General features: G+C 39.3%; 3 protein-coding genes across 3 annotated transcripts; all 3 read right to left on the bottom strand.

Annotated features, from left to right (window-relative positions):
- Positions 1-210: 210 nt before the first annotated feature.
- Positions 211-1,152, bottom strand: LOC125416723 (olfactory receptor 4F6-like). Its single transcript, XM_048459867.3, has one exon. The coding sequence runs from the start codon at positions 1,147-1,149 to the stop codon at positions 211-213; it is 939 nt and encodes a 312-aa protein (XP_048315824.3). The 5' UTR covers positions 1,150-1,152.
- A 5,820-nt stretch (positions 1,153-6,972) lies between these two features.
- LOC125416899 (olfactory receptor 4F6-like) lies at positions 6,973-7,911 on the bottom strand. The gene has a single exon (XM_085696239.2). The coding sequence runs from the start codon at positions 7,909-7,911 to the stop codon at positions 6,973-6,975; it is 939 nt and encodes a 312-aa protein (XP_085552365.2).
- A 10,863-nt stretch (positions 7,912-18,774) lies between these two features.
- Positions 18,775-19,743, bottom strand: LOC148120673 (olfactory receptor 4F3/4F16/4F29-like). Its single transcript, XM_087911434.1, has one exon. It carries the CDS (start codon positions 19,735-19,737, stop codon positions 18,775-18,777), a length of 963 nt encoding a protein of 320 aa, XP_087767560.1. The 5' UTR covers positions 19,738-19,743.
- Between the last annotated feature and the right edge of the window lie 865 nt (positions 19,744-20,608).

The raw sequence follows: 20,608 nt of genomic DNA, 5'->3' as shown, positions 1-20,608 counted from the left end.
GATTAAGATTATTGGTGAGGTAAGACTGGAAAACTCTTTTACCTTTAGTCTGTTGTATAAACAGCAATATCCAAATTTAATTCAGGCAGCAAATGAGCAAGGGTACATCACATATTAGCACACAGCAATATTCTGGTGAAGTATAACATAGTTTATATAGCACATATCCACATGAAATTTTACTTGCATATTCTTGTATCTTCAGCATATTTAAGAAAACTTACTGTAATTCATAAAGTGAGTGTATAGTCTTCTCATGGCCACCTTCATCTCTTTATTCCTAAGTGTATAGATCACTGGATTTAGAAAAGGAGTAATAATTACATCGAAGATGGCAAGAAATTTATCCAGATGTAATGTTGGAAATGGCCACATGTAGAAGAAGATTATTGGTCCAAAGAAAAAAATGACCACCATGACATGAGCTGACAGAGTGGAGAGGGCCTTAGATAAACTACCCAAAGATTTCTTTTGAACAGTCACCAAAATAAACACGTAAGAGATGATCAAAATTAAAAAACAGACTACAGAAATGAACCCACTATTGGCAGTGACCATCAATTCCAATGCACTGGTGTCCATACAAGCCAGTTTAATAAACCGAGGGAGGTCACAGAAAAAGCTGTCTAGTTCATTAGGGCCACAGAAGGGTAAGTCTAAGACAAAAATCAACTGAGTCACTGAGTGGATGAATCCAGTAATCCAAGAAGCAAATAAAATCGAAATGCACTTTTGTGGACTCATGATAGTCAAGTAGTGCAGAGGCTTACATATGGCAATATAGCGGTCAAAAGCCATGGCTATGAGCAGCACCATCTCCGTGCCTCCAACTGCATGGATTAGGAAGATCTGAGTGATACAGCCCTCAAAAGAGATGGTTTTGTGTTTTCTGAGAAGGTCATAAATCATCTTTGGTGCTGTCGATGATGAACATATCAAGTCGACGATGGAAAGATTGGCTAAGAGGAAGTACATAGGGGACTGTAAATGGGGGTCTAAAGTCACAGTTAGAACAATGAGAAAATTTCCAAACAAATTTGCCATGTAGATCATACAGGAAAAGAGGAAGAGGAAGAGCTGGATTGTCCATGAGTTGGAGAGTCCTAGGAAGACAAACTCAGATACCACAGAGCGGTTTGCTTCACCCATTGCCTCTGCTGGCTGTGACAGCCCTCATGTCATCTGAAACAGGAGAGCAATGAGACACTCTGGTTTAGGACAAGCAATGCTCAACTGACAAAGTCACATTAAAGACTAACATACCTTTGGAGATAGTTATGCATTTATACATATATACATACATACATACATACACATATATATGTAGAATTAGTGAAATAAAATGAGACCATGATTTTGAAGCAAAGCAAGGGGGGAATACATGGAAAGGCTTGAAGGTATGAAAATAGGAATGTGATGTATTTACTTTTAATTTCCAGAAATAAAAAAGTATAAAAAGCACTTCTTCCATCCCCCTAAAGTAATTAGTATTCCTCTCATATATCTCAGTGTCCAAAGCATACTAATATTTAACCCTTTAATTTACTTGTATAACCATATTTGTTATATTTTAAGAATATATTATTACGGACAAATCTCTCTGATGTCTCTGAAATAAAAGTCTTTTGGGCTATTAACTGTCAAAATCTTAAGTGACTGTGACCTTCATAATTTGGAAATTTCTTAAGATATTAATATTCTAAAAAATATCACATTAAAATGCCTATATACACATTTCAGAATAAGAGATGGGCATTTCTCTTATCTCTATATTGAGATGACAAGGTGACAAAATGGGGCAGAGGAGGCATGTTTAAGACACTCACTGTGTGACTTGGAGAAATTAAAAAATCCATGGATTCTCTGGAGCAGATTCTGTCTTATGCTCAGTGGAGGAAAAAATTGACAAATATCAAGTGAAAATGGCAACCAGAATTTGGGCAGTGTGTCATGATCCCCCACATAGAAGAAGTGAGAACAAATGTGTTTGAGGATGTGGTGAGAACCTGTCCCCTTGAAGGTAAAGATTCTTAAGTTCATTCACAATTAAATCAATGCATGCAAAATATCAACATAATAGCATTTTCTTACTTATTAGACAGGAGTTTAAATATTTGACACAACCAAGGTTTGCGGTTGGTTGAAGAAGCAAGCATTCTCACATCTGATGACAAAATGAATAAATTTGAAGTGCATTCTGAGTTTTTACATAGGTGTTTGCTTTGGTTCAGCACTTCTCCCTCTAAGATTCAAAATTCCTGAGTATATTCATGTTTATATTCATGTGACTAAGGTAGACAGTTTGACTAAAGCACTGTTTTCAAGCTCAATGTCTTGAAAATGCCTCCAGTTTGTTAAATAGGTTCGTAGGTCAATAACTCATGTTAGACTATTGTAACTTTATTCTTTTAACTTAGCAAAGGTTTAAAAGTGGGTAATTTACTATAGTTTGTAAAAATTTGAAAAGCATTGTTGGTGGACTTTCTAGTTAGTCAATGCTCTGCCTCTACATAAATCTCAGCTCCCCAGGTTCCAAACTTTCTATTTGTTTTGCAGACTGACTCTGCACTAAACGTGGGCAGAGTTGGAGCTGAGGCTGATACCAGATCAGGGGCTTGCTCTCCTCAATCTGACGGTTGGACACCATCGCCGAGGTCAACATCCACACAGCTTATTGAATGTAAAGAGGTTGAGCTTGTGACTGTTTGGAGCCTTCACCCCTATGGTCTAGTCTCTTTGGTGAGGGAGGTACTCGGAAGGCATTTGAAAGAGAAACTTGAACACAAACTCAGCCACAAAACCATGGACCTAAAATCTCTCCTGTCTGCACGATGTGTTGGTGCAATGGTGGTACAGAACTTGTGGGCGTAGCCAATCAATGTCTGATGCCAGTGCCATGACGGGGAGCCCATGCTTCACACTGCTTGGGATGACTAAGAACCAGAGACCGGATATCAAAAAGACCTAGGGTAGAACCATAAACTATTTGTGAAAAAAAATGAAATGATTCCCAATAATATTTGCTATACTCATAGATGTCTTATACAGTCATCAACAGAGAGGCTTCCTCTGGCAGAGATGGGAGCGGGCGCAGAGACACACAGGCAGACATTATGGAGAGAGAAGGGAGATAGAGGGGAGAGAGAAAAGGGGGGAGACTTATAGATTGGAGGTCTCCATCGGATCTTCCTCACTCTTCCATCGGATCTTCCCTGCTGCACTTGGGGAGCACAATGGAGGAGGTGATTGATTACAGGAGTCAAGGGGATGGAGGATGCTAGGTGAAAATGACCCACTGTATCACTAGTTAGGATGTATATGGGCTCACAGAGACTGAAGTGGAGAACATGGGGTCTACATCAGGCCCTCTGTGTATGTTAATTGTTTTGTGGGATTTTTTTAACACAGGAGTGGGTTCATCTTGTGACTCTTCCTATCTGATGGCCTTGTCTTGTCTCCATATGAGGGCTTTTACCTTGCCTTATTGTTATCTTGTTTTGTTGTGCTTGGGTGTTGTCTCTTGGAGGCCCACTCTCTTCTGAAGTTCCCCAAGGACTGGTGGAACTGGTAGAGAAAGAGGTTGCAGGAAAAACTGTGTTGTTTCAAAGAACACAGTTTCAATTTTTTTTAAAAAAGGCAGAAAAGTAGTTCAAATCTGATGCTTTAGTGAGAACAAGACTGTAGCTGTATAGTTAACTGAATATAGTTAATTAATGAGGACACTGGCTTTGCAGTGTCCTACGTCTCAGACCGAGTTAACCAGAAAGCAAAAGTCTCTGCTTATGCTTTCACTGCAAAGTGTAAAGTGTAACAGAAGAACAAGACTCATAGACCTCTACAGAGTAGTCATTTCCTCCTGTGCTCAGGGCAGCTTATCCATTCCTGGGCCAACATAAAAAGGCAATGGGCATTAAATCGTGTGGAATTAACACCGATGGAGCAGGCTAATGCTAGAGTTTTTGTTAAAGTTGAAAATCAACATTTGAAGCTGCTCAGGAAGAGACTGAGTATTCTTTCTTTTTTTCTCAATTATTAAAAAGGTTGAATTAAATTAGAGCTTCTGTATAGTGTAGAAAATTGTCCTTGAAAGAGTTCAATATGATCATGACAAGCTTCTCCACTGTTTCTTCTTCCCGAGATGTACAGAGAGAGCTCAGGACATTGTTCAGTGTCCTAGAAGTTCTGTGGAGAGGTCATTAGACCTGCATGCTTCCACAGGAGTCCTCAGTGCTGCCAGGACAGACTGGAAGGCTACTGTCACCCCAGTGAAACTTTGCTATGTGTCTGTGACATTCTTGTGATTTTAAACTAAAGAAAGAAAAGTATGGGAAGGGCAAGGACCCTGCTAAAATCACAGAACAAATTGTTGTCAAATCTGAAGCACGCATGTTTGACTTTTGGTCTCATCAGTCCGGATTCCTTTCATTCCATCCACTTGTTTTGCCGTGCTTATCCTACCTTTGTGTCCCGTCTGTGGTCCGAGGAATCACAACACATCACTTGAATGAAATTGTAAACAGAGAGGGTTTGAAGATTTCACTACATAGAAAGAATAATAATGTTTAATCAATTGTTTGCCAATAATCTCAGTTTCATGATACAATATGAGTATATGTTTTAACAGCTTATTGTATACCTGTAAATATTGTATTTACAGTTAGAATCCAGCCCTTCAACCTGTATGTATGGACCCTATTTTCTTTACTGTTGTCCAAAATTATTGATATTTTGTCCATAGGGCTATGCTTTAACTCTTATTTTATTCCTTTTGTCGAATGCACAAAATTTTACTTCTGTGAAAATGTCACTGCAGTAACATCTACCATGCTGCATACCTCATGACTTTGCTCATTCCTCTGACTTATATACTTTAACCTATGGGTAATATATTGCAATTTCCTCATTGTATTTATTTCTTCTGATTGATTAGGTTTTTGTCTGCTCTATGTATTTCCTTTAAAATTCAAATTTTTCTCCAAGACAGTTTCTATCAGTGGGATAGACAGATGGAGGGCAGGATAGGTAGGTCAAAATGAGCAAAGTATAACACACACACACACACACACACACACACACACACACACACGTCAATATGAAACTCAGAATGCTGTGTGCTAACTATGGAAAATAATGAAAATTTAGCTTTCATCTAACCTACCTGCATCAGTGTTGGAATTATTATAAGATAGACAACTCAAACCTGATAAACTCTAGCCTATGCCATTGCTTGGCATAAAAAAGTGGTTTAATACCCCCATAGAGGGAAAGGCAACTAATTAGCAGCCTGGGGAAGTCACTTCAGTGTTGCCATAGAACTCTGGAATTGCCATTCTGTGTACATTTGGCCAAGGGAATTGTTTCCAAGGACCACAGAAATGTGGCCAGAGCTAAAGAGAAAATGTGGTGATGAGTCATTTGAGGAGAAGGAAGAAAGACCATAAATTTATTTATTAGAAAATTTACTGCTCAATCTTTTCCTCTTCAAATAGCAAAGAATTGAATATTTGATGATATATTAAAAAGACAGAATGTAAACCTCAAATAGCATATTTTAGTGAGTTGTAGTTTGCTTACTATTTTATAGTGTTATATGCAGATAAGAAAATGTGTTTAGAATTTATAAGAACAAGTGAAGGGACCCTCTTTCCTGCAGGCAGTAGAGTTTTTTGATTCAAAACAGGGTTGCTTGGCTTTACAGCCTAGATCTTGCAGCTGTTGTCTTTGGTCTCATTAGTAAGTTTTTTTGTGTTTTAGTTCCTTAATCTATAAAACAAGAATGAAAATATTATCTACCTTGTTTTTGCTGTAATCAATACATATAAAAAAACTTGGAATGCTACATACTTATAATAATTGTTGGAGATGGTGCAGAAGGGACCTGTGGGTGATTGCAGGTAGAGAGAGTCCTGGTGGAAGCCTAGGGTTGGCTGTGGTGCAGGCATGGGTAGCCAGAGTAGGCATGGTCACTGGTTATGAGACCTGGGCTTGAACTGGGGGTTATGGAAAAGAAGTATTCAGTAAGTCAGCGGTACTCACCAACCTAGGCACTAGAGGAGGACTTGGGACATCTGGGTACAAAGTGGTGTGGTTATATAATTGAATGTTTAATGATTTCAAACAAAATTTATGTCAGATTATCACTACTCTTCTTGTCTTTAGTGTCTCATTCACCTCCCTGCTTGAAACTATCATAGCTTTCACCCCGTCAACATCCTTAGAGGATTTTAAGAGCCTATTGATTGTTTAATTTCAGCTATAACCACAACTATTGCCCCCCATATGCATCAATTTTACCACCACCATCAATTTTTTTCATTAAAACAGGGAAATATAACAATAAAAAGGAGTTATGCTCATCTTCAACTGTAAATTACTGAACATATTCTCTGTTAGGTTCTTACTGGAGGTTTAAGAACACTATAGAAAGTAGATTGAGGGGAAAATCACTTTGTTTTGAGGTATTTTATATAGTAATTATATAAGGTGAAAAACACTCCTTGATTTATTTTGAAAAATCATCAAGGTTAAATACAGTATACAATTATGACTATTAATAATTTTGTAGAAGCATCCCACACAGGGTCTGAAACATTGAAACTTCAATTCAAACTCGCCTCATCCATATTGATTAAGGTACTAAGATAATAACTGGTAAATTCCTAAATGTAACCTAGTTCACAAACTAATAGAGAGCTGAAATATTACTGACTTTATTTTCCTCATTGGCATTCAGTGTAGAGTTGCATTTTTACTGTTTTTTATATTTATTTATTTATTTATTATGTATACAACATCCTGTCTACGTGCATGCCTGAAGAGGGCACCAGGCCGCATTATAGATGGTTTTCCGCCACTCATGTGGTTACTGTGAATTGATCTCAGGACCTTTGGAAGAGCAGGCAATGCTCTTAACCACTGAGCCATCTCTCCAGTCCCTTTAACTGTTTTTTTTTTCAAAAAAAAATAAAGTATTTAGGATACTTTCCTATAACTCACAAGCTGGTAGCAGAGTTTCTTCATTGCTGCTTTCATCTCCTTGTTCCTGAATGTATAGATGACTGGATTCAGAAAAGGAGTGAGGACTGCATCAAAGATGGCAAGGAATTTGTCTAAATGCGATGAAGGAAATGGCCAGGTATAGAAAAAGATTAATGGTCCAAAGAATAAAACCACTACTGTCACATGAGCTGACAAAGTAGACAGGGCCTTGGATATGCCACCTGAAGAGTGCTTCCTAACAGTGACCAAAATGAAGATATAAGACATGATCAGTATAAAGAAGGAGCCCACAGAGATGAGTCCACTGTTGGCTGTGACCATGAACTCCAATTTGTTGGTCTCTGTGCAAGCAAGTTTAATGAGCTGAGGGAGATCACAGTAAAAACTGTCCAGAATATTAGGTCCACAGAAGGGCAAGTCTACAACGAAAGCTAGTTGGGCCACTGAGTGAATAAGTCCCAGGATCCAGGCTACCGACAAAATTAAAATGCATATTCCTGGTCTCATGATAGTCAGGTAGTGAAGAGGTTTACATATGGCTACGTATCTATCAAAGGCCATGGCTATGAGCAGCACCATTTCTGTACCCCCAATAGCATGAATAAAGAAGATCTGAGTTATACAACCCCCAAATGAAATGGATTTGTGTTTTCTAAAAAGATCATAAATCATCTTGGGTGCTGCAATAGAGCAAACTCCCAGGTCAAGAAATGAGAGATTGGCCAGCAGGAAGTACATTGGGGAGTGCAGGTTGGGGTCTGCAGTCACAGAGAACACAATGAGGAGGTTTCCCATCAGACTTGCTGTATAGAACACAGAAGAAAAGAAGAAGAGAAGCAACTGGATTCCCCATGTATTGGAGAGTCCCAGGAACACAAATTCAGATATAACAGAGTGATTGTTTTTATCCATCACAGTGGAGAACAGAGTTGTATCAATAAAATCTGAAAAAGATAGAGAAGAGAAAAATCAAGCTTTTGTGGGGTTAATAACTACATCAGTTCTGAACTGTAAACAAAACACATGGCTGCATAAGGTCAGTGCACCTCAGCATAGCTGCAGAAAATTGGCAGTCACTCAATGCCATGAGCCACCACATCTAACATCTTGTATTTCTTAACAGTATCCAAATAAAGACAGGGAAATATTTAGGAATAAGTATTAGAAGAGAACAAATGACGGGCCTGACAAAAGGCTATGAGGAAACCACAGACTCACTGTAAATAAGACACATGAAGAAAGGAAATGAGAAGAAACCCACTGATTTCTCTAAGCCAGTTTGTTGCTCCTGCCCATGGTGTGTCCCAAATACCAACAACTTGAGTTTTTTTACTGATTGCTCCAATTAGCAATTAGCAAAGTGGTGCAGGACTCCCATAAAGGCTGTCTCACAGTTAATCTTTTATCAAACCATATTCACTTTTTCCATATACAGTGAGACGATAATGCAGAAACCCTAACATCACCTTACTTTAATAATAGTCTAGGGATTGCAAAATTTTACAAGACTAGGTTGTATAAGCAGCAGGGTAAGAACTGGGTTAGAAAAGATGTGTAGGATGCAGAGAAACATGAATTATGTGAATAAAATGTATAAAATTCAATTTTAATAAAATTTATTAAAAATTTCTACATGATTGATACTTCAAGATCATTTCCACCCTGATTTGTCTCTTCATACTTCATTGTATGGTGGAAAGAACACTGTATTTGGAGTGAGAAAAACATAATGCCCGCCCCGAATCTTCAAGAACTCAAAGAAAGATTTTTCTTCCACCCCTTCCATACTTCACTCACTGCCTGCCTCCCATTTCATTGTCTGCAAAATTAAAGGAGCGGAGTGCAGATGGTAAATAATCATTTCGAACATTTTGGTTTTTTTTCCATTTTGGTTATTTTATAATAGAATACTAGTCTGCTATGCAATGAAACTCTTTATAGTAACACTATCCTCTTCTCTTTGGGTTGCTGATATCTCCACTATTGTCCCTTGTTTGTAGTTATTTGCATTTCATATTCCAAAGAAGACCTTTCCTCAGATCCATCTACTTCTTATTCCTTTTGTTATAGCTAGGATGTCATTATAAATTCACTGTGTCACTAATCATAGCCCTTTGTCATCAATAAACAAACACTTTCTAGATGTCATCTATTCCCATTGTTCACTGCAATTTTGAAGTAGTAACACATTAAGTGCCCTTTAGTCTTCTACATTAACACACACAATGCAAATAATCATAAGATTGCCAAGCAAGGAATGTACTCCTATATCTTTTCTGAAGTAGAAACAGTACCTGTGAGTCAGTCTGATGAGGGTGCGGTCTGAAGGAAATCAGAACCCATGCTGAAGATCCAGATACAGCTCTTGTTCTTTTTCAATATACAACTCATATCTGAGTTTAAAGATTTCCTGACACAGCCAAGGAATCTCTGCAGCAGTCCATGATTGATGAGCTTTCTATGACAGTAATAACCCAGTCCAAAACAAAACCAGCATCAACTGTGTGCATGGCACCATACTTTCTTCCACATACTATCTTGTCTGATACTTGTAACTACCGCAGGAGTTTTTGTTATTGTCCCTTCATGGAGGAATTAAGACCATGAGAGTAGAAGTGACATTTTAGAATAGTGAGTTGTAGGAATCCCGAGAGTCTGATCAGCATCTTCTCCAATATCTACAGGAGACTTGAACCTTTTCTCATGACTACTCTGTTGTGTGCCGCACGTTAGTGGTTGTCTGGCTGTCTTACAGTGACTCACAGTGTGTTTGGCAGACCTCAATGAGAGAAGGGAGGCTCGAGAGGGAAGACAGGCTGCATTCATAAGCATCTAGATTTCTTAGTTTTCTTCAAATGCATCTGTAATTCACCATCATTCTTAAAATAAACATGAATAAGGAGAGCAATCCATTTAATACTTGCAGCACAGAACATCCTGGTTGTTTCCAGGCCATCTTTATCTGTTTCCCCATGAATACCTTTAGCATTTCAAAGAACAGACAGTTCTTAGCACTCTGATGCAGAGAGTAAATTCTTACTCACACTTAAGGCTGCCTCCTATACTTCTAGCTCCTTGATTTCCCATATCAAACTTAGAGTTAAAAAAGTAATTTAAATTTCTGATATTGTGTCTTTCTTCTTTTTTTTAGTTTATTTAGTTACTTACTTTTTGCTCATCAACCTAAGTTGAGGCATTTTCTCTGGTGCAAGGTAATATTTAATTGATTTCTTTAGAAAATACTCTATCATTAGAAAAAAATCTATCCACTATTGGCTAGTTGGAATGTTAGATATCGTACTATAATAGGCTATTTCTATATTTGTCATTAGTGCTCTTAAAGGTTTATTTTCAAAGACTTAATCATAGTATTCCTTTCTCTTGATTAGAAGTAGCATTATTTCACATACAAACATCTCCATGAGGGCTGCTACTGTGGGGACACAGCTAATTGGCCCACAGAGGAGTACTGACCAAATGATACCACAGAGACTTGGGATGGCCAATATGAACTCACTGTGCAAGGGAATTGTTACCTGGAATCCTGGCAAGTCAATGGAGGAAGCTTTAAATAAATCACAAAGGAGGGAATGGGAGAGAGACAGAAAGATACATAAATGTAAAAGATCTAAGGTCTACATAATAAGGTAACATTGAGTAGTCACTTAAATCAAAGCTACCTCATTTTTTAAGTATTCATGGAGATAACATATGCAACCATATATTTCATATACATTTATATGTGATATTTATGTATAAATTAAAATATAATTACATCATTCCCCTCTTTCCTTTCCAACCTCCAGTTCTTTCCCTTAGACTCCACTTGATTTCCCTCAAATTCGAGGTTCCTTTTCTTTGTTACTATTACATCCCCACCATAAAATATTACTTGCTCTGTCTGCTTACTGCTACTGGTATGCATATGATTTCACAGACGACCGACTGGGACTCATATACGGGGAAGTCTGTTTTTTCACTCCCAGCATTCCTTAGTTGCCTGTAGTTCTTTGTCTAAGGGGTTATGGAGCTTCCTCTTCCATGTTAGCAGGTTTATAGTTGTTGTATTTGTTCAGGTTTTGTTTCGGCATCAGCATTATGGAGGAATCATGGGCTAACTTTCCCTGTCATTTCTAGGAGACATAATATCCCACCAGATTTCCTGGTTCCCTGACTCTTACAATATTTCTGCCCTTCTTCCAGGATGTTCCCTGTAGGTGGAGAATTTGTGTTGCAGATATAGCAATTGGGGCTGGGCTCCCCATGATCAGTTGTTCTTTGCAGTTTGGCCAGGGGTGGTTTGCCTCAATGACCGCCATCTGTTCCTTAAAGAATATTCTGTGGGGAGCAGAAGCTGCATGTATCTATGGATAGGAAGCTAAATATTATGAATGCAGAAAGGAATTACGATGGTTTAGTAAAATCGAGGTAGTAGGTTCTCTTCTGAGATCTGTGATCTCACTAGTCTTAGGTAGTTGGCTAGATTTGCAGTTTGGATTCCATTCTGCAGAGTGGGCCTTAAGCCCATAAGAACCTGGCTACCATCAATATATGAGTGCTTACTATTGTACCTTTAGGAACTTCAAGAAAATGAAGACTAAAACTACTTTTAGACTCCACCTCAACCTAGTCATAATGGCCATCATTTTGGAGTGGATTTTGGAAAGGGTAATCTTTATACACCACCGGTGGGAGTGTATAGTACTATAGTCACGTTTGAAATTAGTCTGGTGATTTCTCAAAAACTAGAAATAGAACTACTTTAGTAATATATCCTTCTGATTGTAGGAGCCAGAGGGATCAAGGAAATCACAAGAAAACTCACAGAAAAACTAACTTGAGCTCACAAAAACACTCAGAGTCTGAACTAAGAACCAGGGAACTTTCACAGGACTGACCTATGCCCTCTACATATATGTGAGTACCTTAATCTACTTGTGGTATACTCCTAACAATGGGAGAAAAGACTGTCCCTAACACCTGCAGGCTGTTGCGAATCTATTCCTCATGCTGGGTTGCCTTGCCCAGAGTTAATACAAGGAAAAGTACTTAGTCTGACTGCAACTTGATATGCCATCATTTGTTGATACCCATTGGAGGGCTGCCCCTTTCTGAACAGAAACAGAGAAAAAGTAGATAAAGAGAGGGAGATGACATTGTAGGAAGAGATTAGGTGGAGAGAAGAGAGGAAAAACTGTGGTCTGGATGTAAAACATAAAAATAAATAAATATTAGAGTCTTCTATATCACTCCTAAGTATCACCCAAAGGACTATATATTACCCTAAGAGGAACTGCTCTACATTCATGTTCATTGCTACTCTTTACACAATGAAGGGAGATGAAATCAGCCTCAGATATCATTTATAGAAGAACAAATAATATAAATGTGATATATATATACACACACATACATAAGTGAAATTATATTCAGTAGTAAAGAAAAATGGACTATGCAGGTAAATGGAATTAGGAAAAGTATATTGAAATGGACAACCTAGACCTAGGAGCCAAGCAGTGTGTGTTTTCTCTTCTATATACATGTAGCTTTGTGCTTCTAGATTTTTTTTTAAAGTTATAACATCTATTGATCTGGGAATGAAAATGTCTATGACAGGTTATGTGTGGACCAGATGCTTTAAGGAGTTTGGGAATGGTAAACATATGTGATATGAAAAATAAAAAAAGGAATACTGGGGTGACAAGGTTCAAACAGCAGGGGAGGGTAGAGGAAGGAGAAAATGGGGGCAGGTGAAGAGTGAACCAAGTCTAAGCATACTTGAAGAAGTCACATGAAACTCAGTGCTGTTGTGGGATAGTCACCAGAGAAGAATGCTCAGACATGGGTTTGAGCCAATAGAAAATCTTTATTTGCATGGCTACACCAGGTGTTCAGGATCCCAGTGTAGTACAGAGCCTTTCCCAGGGTGATATTTTAAGCACAAAACACCATGTTCTGGGTTGACATACTACAGTTAATAAGAACAGTTAGCTAGAGCAAATCTACAGAAGCTAAAATGTGAGGTTTGTACATTTTGAGAGTTTCCCGGAATTACATGGACTTCATGGATTAGGCCTTTGTTTTAGTTTTTGAAGGTGATGCTATCTATGTATTGAGTTTTATAGCCTGAATGGCCTTTCTATCACCGAGTCATTTGTGCTAAGGTCTCAGGGTCTACTAAAGTCTGGGGGCTTGTTACGCTACTTTATAAAGTTAATTATAAAATGTAACTAACAAAAGACTTTGAACAAAAATAATGTACATTGGTAAATGTTCATACAAAAGTCATGGGTCATTCAATGAAAATCCCAGTGACAGCTCTAGGAGTTGCTAGAGAAGAAATTCTCAGAGGCCCACAAATCTATACAGAATATGTTCACTGTCATTGATTTCCTACCTGAACTGGATAGTAAGACCCCATTGCTGAAGATACCACATGCTTTGGTTGCTGAATACAGGGAAATCATATTGGATCTGGGCTGGAAGGTTCATCCCTTCTGGATAGCCTTCAGACTACTGGAAATCACTATGCAAAAATCTTCCTCAATGTTATACTCCACAGGCTAGAATACCAACTTGCTAGGCATCCGGAGCTTACTGGGCAATGTGACATCATTGTTAGAAGATATTTCACTGATTTCTGGTTGGATCTGAAGCTTGTTCTGTATGATGGAGATCCTGGCTGGAGGTCCATGGCTTGGAAAATCTTAGGAGGGTGTAAACTCATCACTTTTGCCTTGCAAATTAGATGTTATCAAACTGCCTCCTAAACATTTGTTGCTACCCAACAAAAGACAGTTCTCTTTTCAGCAAACACAGATTCATGGGAGTTGAGTTTTGAGTGCTCAGCACTAAATGAAATACTTATATTATTTCCTTTCAAGGTTCAAAGACCATCATAGAAAAAGGGACCGAAATAAAGCAAGAGCTGAAAAATAGGGTAGAGGACTGGGAAATGGTGACTCAGGTGCAGGACATGGCAGAGGCACCCAGGAACTCACAGCACCTGTGGTTGCTTGCATAGGTCCTGCACAAGACAGAACCAGTAAATAAATATTCCGTAACAGATGGGGAAGGGGTTGTTGGGTTTCTTCCCAGGGCGCTAATGGAAGTGAAAGGCTGCTGGAGGAGAGGAAGTTATTGTCTAAGTGTTGCAGCCTCTGGTCAGTTACTTATGCTCCAGCGAATAGCTCCACACACATGTCCTTGCAAACAGCCCTAACTAAGCCCAGTGGGTCAAAATGCTAACAAAAAAAAAACTGGTTTACAACTCTCAGACAACTTTATGGATTCTTCGGTCATATTATTTTCTGGCTCTCTGTCATCAGTATCAGGATAAATTATATGTCAGCTCCCCACAAAGGGAAGGTTTCCACAAACTTGCTTTCCACAAGTTCATGAATCTCCAAGACAAATCCGCTCCCCCAATCCTCATTGGGAGCAGTATACCACAATGAATATTGACTCTTGTTTTCTCTGTTTGTTTTCAGTGACAAAAATATATTTTGTGCTATGTTATCAAAGTTTCTATGCCTCACACATCAATTCTTGAATCTACTTGCTGCGGTCACAAGAAAACCAGGCTTTAGGAAAAAGAGCTCACATATTTCAATAACAAGAAACCTGAAGAAAATCATGTACTTATCCTCCTGGAGATTGGAAATAGAAAAGAGTCCCAGGTAACCTCGGGTGCATGGGGGAGTGGGTGGGAGGGTTGTTGGAAGGGGAGAGGGTTAGAGAGAAGGGACTAGGGGAGGAATGGGGAAAACTCGGGGGACTGAGATGGGGGAAGAGAGGAAGGATGGATATGGGATCAGGGAAGAATATATCTCAACTAAGGGAGTCATTTTACGGTTTACAAGAGACTTGATTAATAAATGGGATCCCAGGTCCAAGGAGAGATCCCCAGATTGTTCTCTGGACAGAGGAGAGGGTGCCTGAACCGGCCTTGGCCTATAACCATACTGATGAATATTTTGCTTATCACCATAGATCCTTCATCCGACGATGGATGGCGATACAGACGGAAACCCACATTGGAGCACCGGACTGAGCCCCCCATAGTCCAAATGAGGAGCAGAAGGAGGAAGAACATGAAAAAAAAACTCAGGACCGTGAGGGGTGCGATCACCCACTGATACAAGGGGACTGATCTAATGAGAGTTCACCAAGGCCAGCTGGACTGGGACTGAACGAGCATGTGATCCAACCAGATTTTCTGAATGTGGCCGGATTCTCTGAATGTGGCTGGCCCGGAGCCTTTCTGAAAAGCCATTGACAATGACACTGGGACTTGTTTCCTCTGCATATACTGGATTTTTGGGATCCAGTCTGTTTGGATACTCACCTTCCTGGACCTGGAGGGAGCGGGGAGGAACTTGAACTTCCCACAGGGCTGGAAGCCCTGACTGCTCTTAGGGATGGAGAGGGAAGAGAAGGGGGAGGGGGGAGTGGGAGGGTGTTGGGAGGAGGGGCGGATTAAAAATAATTTTTTATAAAAAAAATAAATTAAAAAAATCTGAATATATTTATGATAATTCAAACACTAGTGTCTCCTCACTCCTACAGAAGAGATGTTTTGTGAGGGAAGAATTGGAATCCTGTATGGGTTGGATGGTATTAATAGCAATCCCATGACTAAACTGACATTACAGAAAATCTTGGATGGATTTACTCAGTGGTTCAACTCTGAGAGGGAATCAGGAGACAGAAGAGAGTGAGTAAGGAAAGACATCGAAAGTGAGATGAAAGGACACACATGCAAGGTTGGAAAGAGGTGACAGAAGACTTGGGATGCAGCAAATTAGCCGAGTGTTTGTCTAATACAAACTAGATCCTGGGTTCAGTTCATAGTATAGAGTGTTATGGGTTTATCACACAACCTAAATGAATGCTTAGCTTGTGCTAAGTCCTAGGTTTAATTCCTATCGTGCGTGTGTATCTCTGTGTGTTGTGTGCACGTTCATGTGTTCATGTATAATCAAAACAAAAAGTCATAGTCAAGAACAAACAAACCAGGCCAAAACAAGGAACAAGAATTCTATCAAAGAGGGAACAGAATTGAGGTATCTTGTACAATAAAGATTGATAGCTATGCCAGGTTAGAGAAAATCCGAAGAGTCAGGGTATTGTGGGAAAGAGACAATCTTATTAGTATACTGTACATGGAATTTCCCTTTCAGTATTATTGCCTGGGTTTGTGACAGAAGCCAGCACTGGAGCCTCTGGAGGCTCTTTCAGAGGGATTTTGAAATAGTTGACACTAAGAAGAGGACCAGTTCATATCTCTTCTCAAGTTGAAACTGGTCTGCAATCACAGCTGAGGTTCAGTGGGGTGTTTGTGCAAGAATCGATGACAGATACTGCTTGCAGCTCTCAATATTGTCCTTCTACTGTTTTCCTCTTAGTATCTTGTAAGAAGTACTATAGATCATTTAGAAGCCCACGTGTAGCAGGTCAGTTTCATATCAGTTGTGTAACTCAAACTTGATAAATAATATATTCAGGGGACACCTGGATTGAATCGCCTGGCAATACAAGTTGTGTGGTACTCCCCCTGAAGTTTTTATTAATTATAAATATCATATTTAAAACAAAACATATATTGTATAAAAACATAATATATTGCTTACTCATTTTTATATTTCTATTTACTAATAGTTTGTCATGGTTTTCCTACTTCCTATACTTTTCTTTTTATATAGTTATAAACAAGGTTTCTAATAATATGATTTTGTATTTTATTGATAAATCAGCATTTTCCTTTTTACATTGTAAAATATTCAAAGCACTCATGATAATCTATCAGTAACACAGATTTCTTTGCCAAAAACAATGACTGGAAAAGGAGGAGGTAAAACAGTTTTTATATACTAACATGAAATAGAAATTTATGTCTTCTAGTCTTAAAAATATGTATTGACTAACATTATTAAAATTTCCTCTCTTCCTCTTTAATTGACCATATAGCTTACTTTTCAATTATAACTACAAGTAAAACTGTTATAAATAGTCAAAAATCTATATTCAGTGAACAAATTCAAATGATAAAAGTCTTGAACTGAAATTTATCTAGCTAAAGATCTTTATTTTGAGTATTCCTGCTGCTTGTGACACTGAGTAACTCCCACGGTAGAAACGTAGGCTCCTTGGAGATCAGAAGTGCTCTGTGTCTGTGACCCAGTGACAAAGAGAATTTCCAACATCTGAGATGATAGAAAAGTGTGAGGGTCCAGCAGATGCCATTATTTCCATAAGCAGCACAGCACTGGACATAGGCCGAGTTTACTGCTTTTCTAAGAATTCTTTAGCAAAAACTGATCAGATATGCAGAGAATACTTGAGAAGGCACTTCATAGTATTTAAAAACACTAAATCAAAGAGATCTTTGAGATTGCTTTTTATAGTACTAAATTAAAAATCATTCAATTAAAATATAATTATAACTGAACTCAAGAAGCAGTTTGCCGTAGCCCCGGCGCTGGTAGGGGGGCAGAGTCAGGATGCAGGCCACATTGTAATCTTCTGTAGATTCCTTCTCCTTGGAGAAGTAGCCCATGATGTGGAAGCCCTTGCAGTCGTACTCCGTCATCACGTAGAAGAGGAAGGGGTCTGTGTCATAGTACAGTGTCTTGTGGTCCAGGAAGCACTTGGTCCTGACTCTGCCCCCCTACCATCGCCGGGGCTACGGCAAGCTGCTTATTGAGTTCAGTTATGAGCTCTCTAAAGTAGAAGGAAAGACAGGGACTCCTGAGAAGCCCCTGTCAGATCTTGGCCTTTTATCCTATCGAAGTTACTGGTTCCAGACCATCTTGGAGATCCTGATGGGACTGAAGTCGGAGAGCGGGGAGAGGCCACAGATTACCATCAATGAGATCAGTGAAATCACCAGTACCAAGAAAGAAGATGTCATCTCCACACTGCAGTATCTCAATCTCATCAATTACTACAAGGGCCAGTATATCCTCACTCTGTCAGAGGACATCGTGGATGGTCATGAACGGGCTATGCTCAAGCGTCTCCTTCGAATTGACTCCAAGTGTCTGCACCTTACTCCCAAAGACTGGAGCAAGAGAGGAAAGTGGTGACCAGGCACTGCCCATTGCAACACTGGGAGCTGGCAGAACTGGGACTTACAGGCTCTCATCCCTTCCGAGAGGCACGCCAAGGGAGACAGGGCTGAGGACAGCTCCAAAAGGAGAGGCCTAGGAGGGGCCAACTAGTGGACAGTACCAAGGCCAGCTCAGGGCTAGGCCAACTCCAGGGCTAGCTGGTTCAAGGGCCCAGGTCTGCTCTGAACAAAGGGACCAGAGGGATCCAGGTGGCCATATACACTGAGCCAGTGGAACGCTCTGCACAGAGGACTATGATTGTAAACATTTCTTTTGTAAAGGAGCAGCTGGAGGGTGGGGTGGCTACTTGTAAAATTCTGGCCCTTCTTGCCCCCAGCAATAAATTGTTTATATATGCAGAGTTATCAAAAAATATATAATTATATATTTTTTTCTCTTCCTTTTTCTCTCTCATGCCACCTAATGTCTGACAATCCTCCCCCTGTCATTCAAAGCCTCATCTTCTTTTACCAACCATTGTTACAAATACACATAAATTATATAAATACACAAACACACCTGCATATAAACATGTATATGTATGCATACCATAAAACATATAAATACAGCCTGCTGAGTCTCTTCAATGTTCCTTGCATGTATGTTTCTAGGGAAGATAACTCAGTAAAGAATAAAAGTGATTTATCTTCAAGAATGTTCTATTTTAATCTGAATCTCTTGAACTGTCAACGAAAGAATTTTTGAAACTTAAAACCCTAATAAAGAGTCTTCTCATTGCAACTTTTATCTCCTTATTTCTAAGTGTATAGATGACAGGATTCATGAAAGGAGTGATGATGGCATCAAAAATTGCTAAAAATTTATCTATGGGCAAAGTAGGGAAAGGCCACACATAGACAACAACGCAAGGACCAAAGAAGAAAACCACCACAGTGATGTGAGCTGAGAGAGTGGAGAGGGCCTTGGAGGAGGCGCCTGAGGAATATTTGCGAACTGTGAGCAGGATGAAGATGTAAGACACAACCAGGATGAAGAAGGTAGTCATAGAGATAAAACCACTGTTGGCAGTGACCAGGAACTCCAGTCTGTACATGTCTGTACATGCAAGTTTGATGAACCGAGGAAAATCACAATAAAAGCTATCCATTTTATTAGTTCCACAGAAGGGTAAACTGACAACAAAAGCCAACTGGGCCACAGAATGGATGAGGCCAATGGTCCAAGCCAGAGCCAAGAGAAAAATGCACATCCTTAGACTCATGATGGTGAGGTAGTGGAGGGGCTTACAGATGACGATGTACCGGTCATAGGCCATGACTATGAGCAGCACCATCTCTGTTCCTCCCACAGTGTGAATGAAGAACATCTGAGTGATGCACCCGTTCTTGGAGATGACTTTGTGCTTTCTGAAGAGGTCATAAATCATCTTTGGGGTAGCAATGCTGGACACACCTGTATCTATGAAGGAGAGGTTTGCCAGCAGGAAGTACATGGGGGAGTGCAGGTGATGGTCTGAGATGATTGTGAGCACAATGAGGAGGTTACCTAGCATGCTTGCCACATAAAATACTGTGAAGAACAGGAAAAGGATAATCTGAATTCCCCATGAATTGGTGAGACCCAGCAACAGAAATTCTGATACCATGGAGTGATTTCCTCCATCCATCAAGTTGCGCAGGTCTGACCATGAGGTGACTACTACCTGAAAGGCACAAGAGGGAGAAAATATTGTTTCTAAGCAAAATGGGAATCCTGGTTGTGGAGCAATGACTCAAATCTAAAACACTGAAGATAGCCTGTTGTTTTACAGGGAGATTTTACAGATCTCTCACAGAGACTAGGTACAGAACATTTCCTATGCTTACATATTTAGGGGCACTGGATCCTTTAATCCTATGTTTAGTTTGAAGTGCTTAGCGAAGAAGAAAAAATAGAGGCAAAGGCACTTGAGAATCTAAGGAAAGTCAAACAAGCTCTACAGACACTTGTGCTCACTGGCTTCCACATGGGAAATTAGTGTCATGAAATGGAAGCATGCTAAAAGAAATTCAGGCTTTTAGCCTTTGTGCATAATTTCCTTCCTTTGTTCTGGAATTTTGTGTGTTTAAATCACGGACACATCTTGGTTTTCTAGGCTTGCAGTAGTGTCATCCATGAAAAAGGTACTTTGAAAAATATTAAATCTTTCCTTGCTGAAAATAGTGCTTTTTCCTAAATGAAATTTGTTCTTAGATAATTTTTTACATGTACCCAATGCATACTGACCTCTGTCATCCCTCATCCCTCACTGTATTCCATCTATTTACCACCCCATCCAGAAACCACAATAAATCTCCTTTCATGTTCATATCTATTAATTTAATTTTTTGACCAGTTAGTTTAATCAGGTTCACCTGTGTAACTGTGGGTCTAGAGCTCTCTGTTGGAAGCTGGTGGGCTCTGCAATGGGTACACAACACAAGACAATGATTCTTTCTTTCACAGAATCTCTCAATAGCCAGTGAAGGTAATGCCCCATGAATATCTTACACAAAAAT

Source organism: Myodes glareolus, chromosome 10 (genome assembly GCF_982192425.1).
Source record: "Myodes glareolus chromosome 10, mMyoGla1.1, whole genome shotgun sequence".
NCBI classification, from domain to species: Eukaryota; Metazoa; Chordata; class Mammalia; order Rodentia; family Cricetidae; genus Myodes; species Myodes glareolus.
The sequence above is the reverse complement of the archived record's forward strand: the minus strand, read 5'-3'. Positions and strand labels throughout refer to the sequence as shown.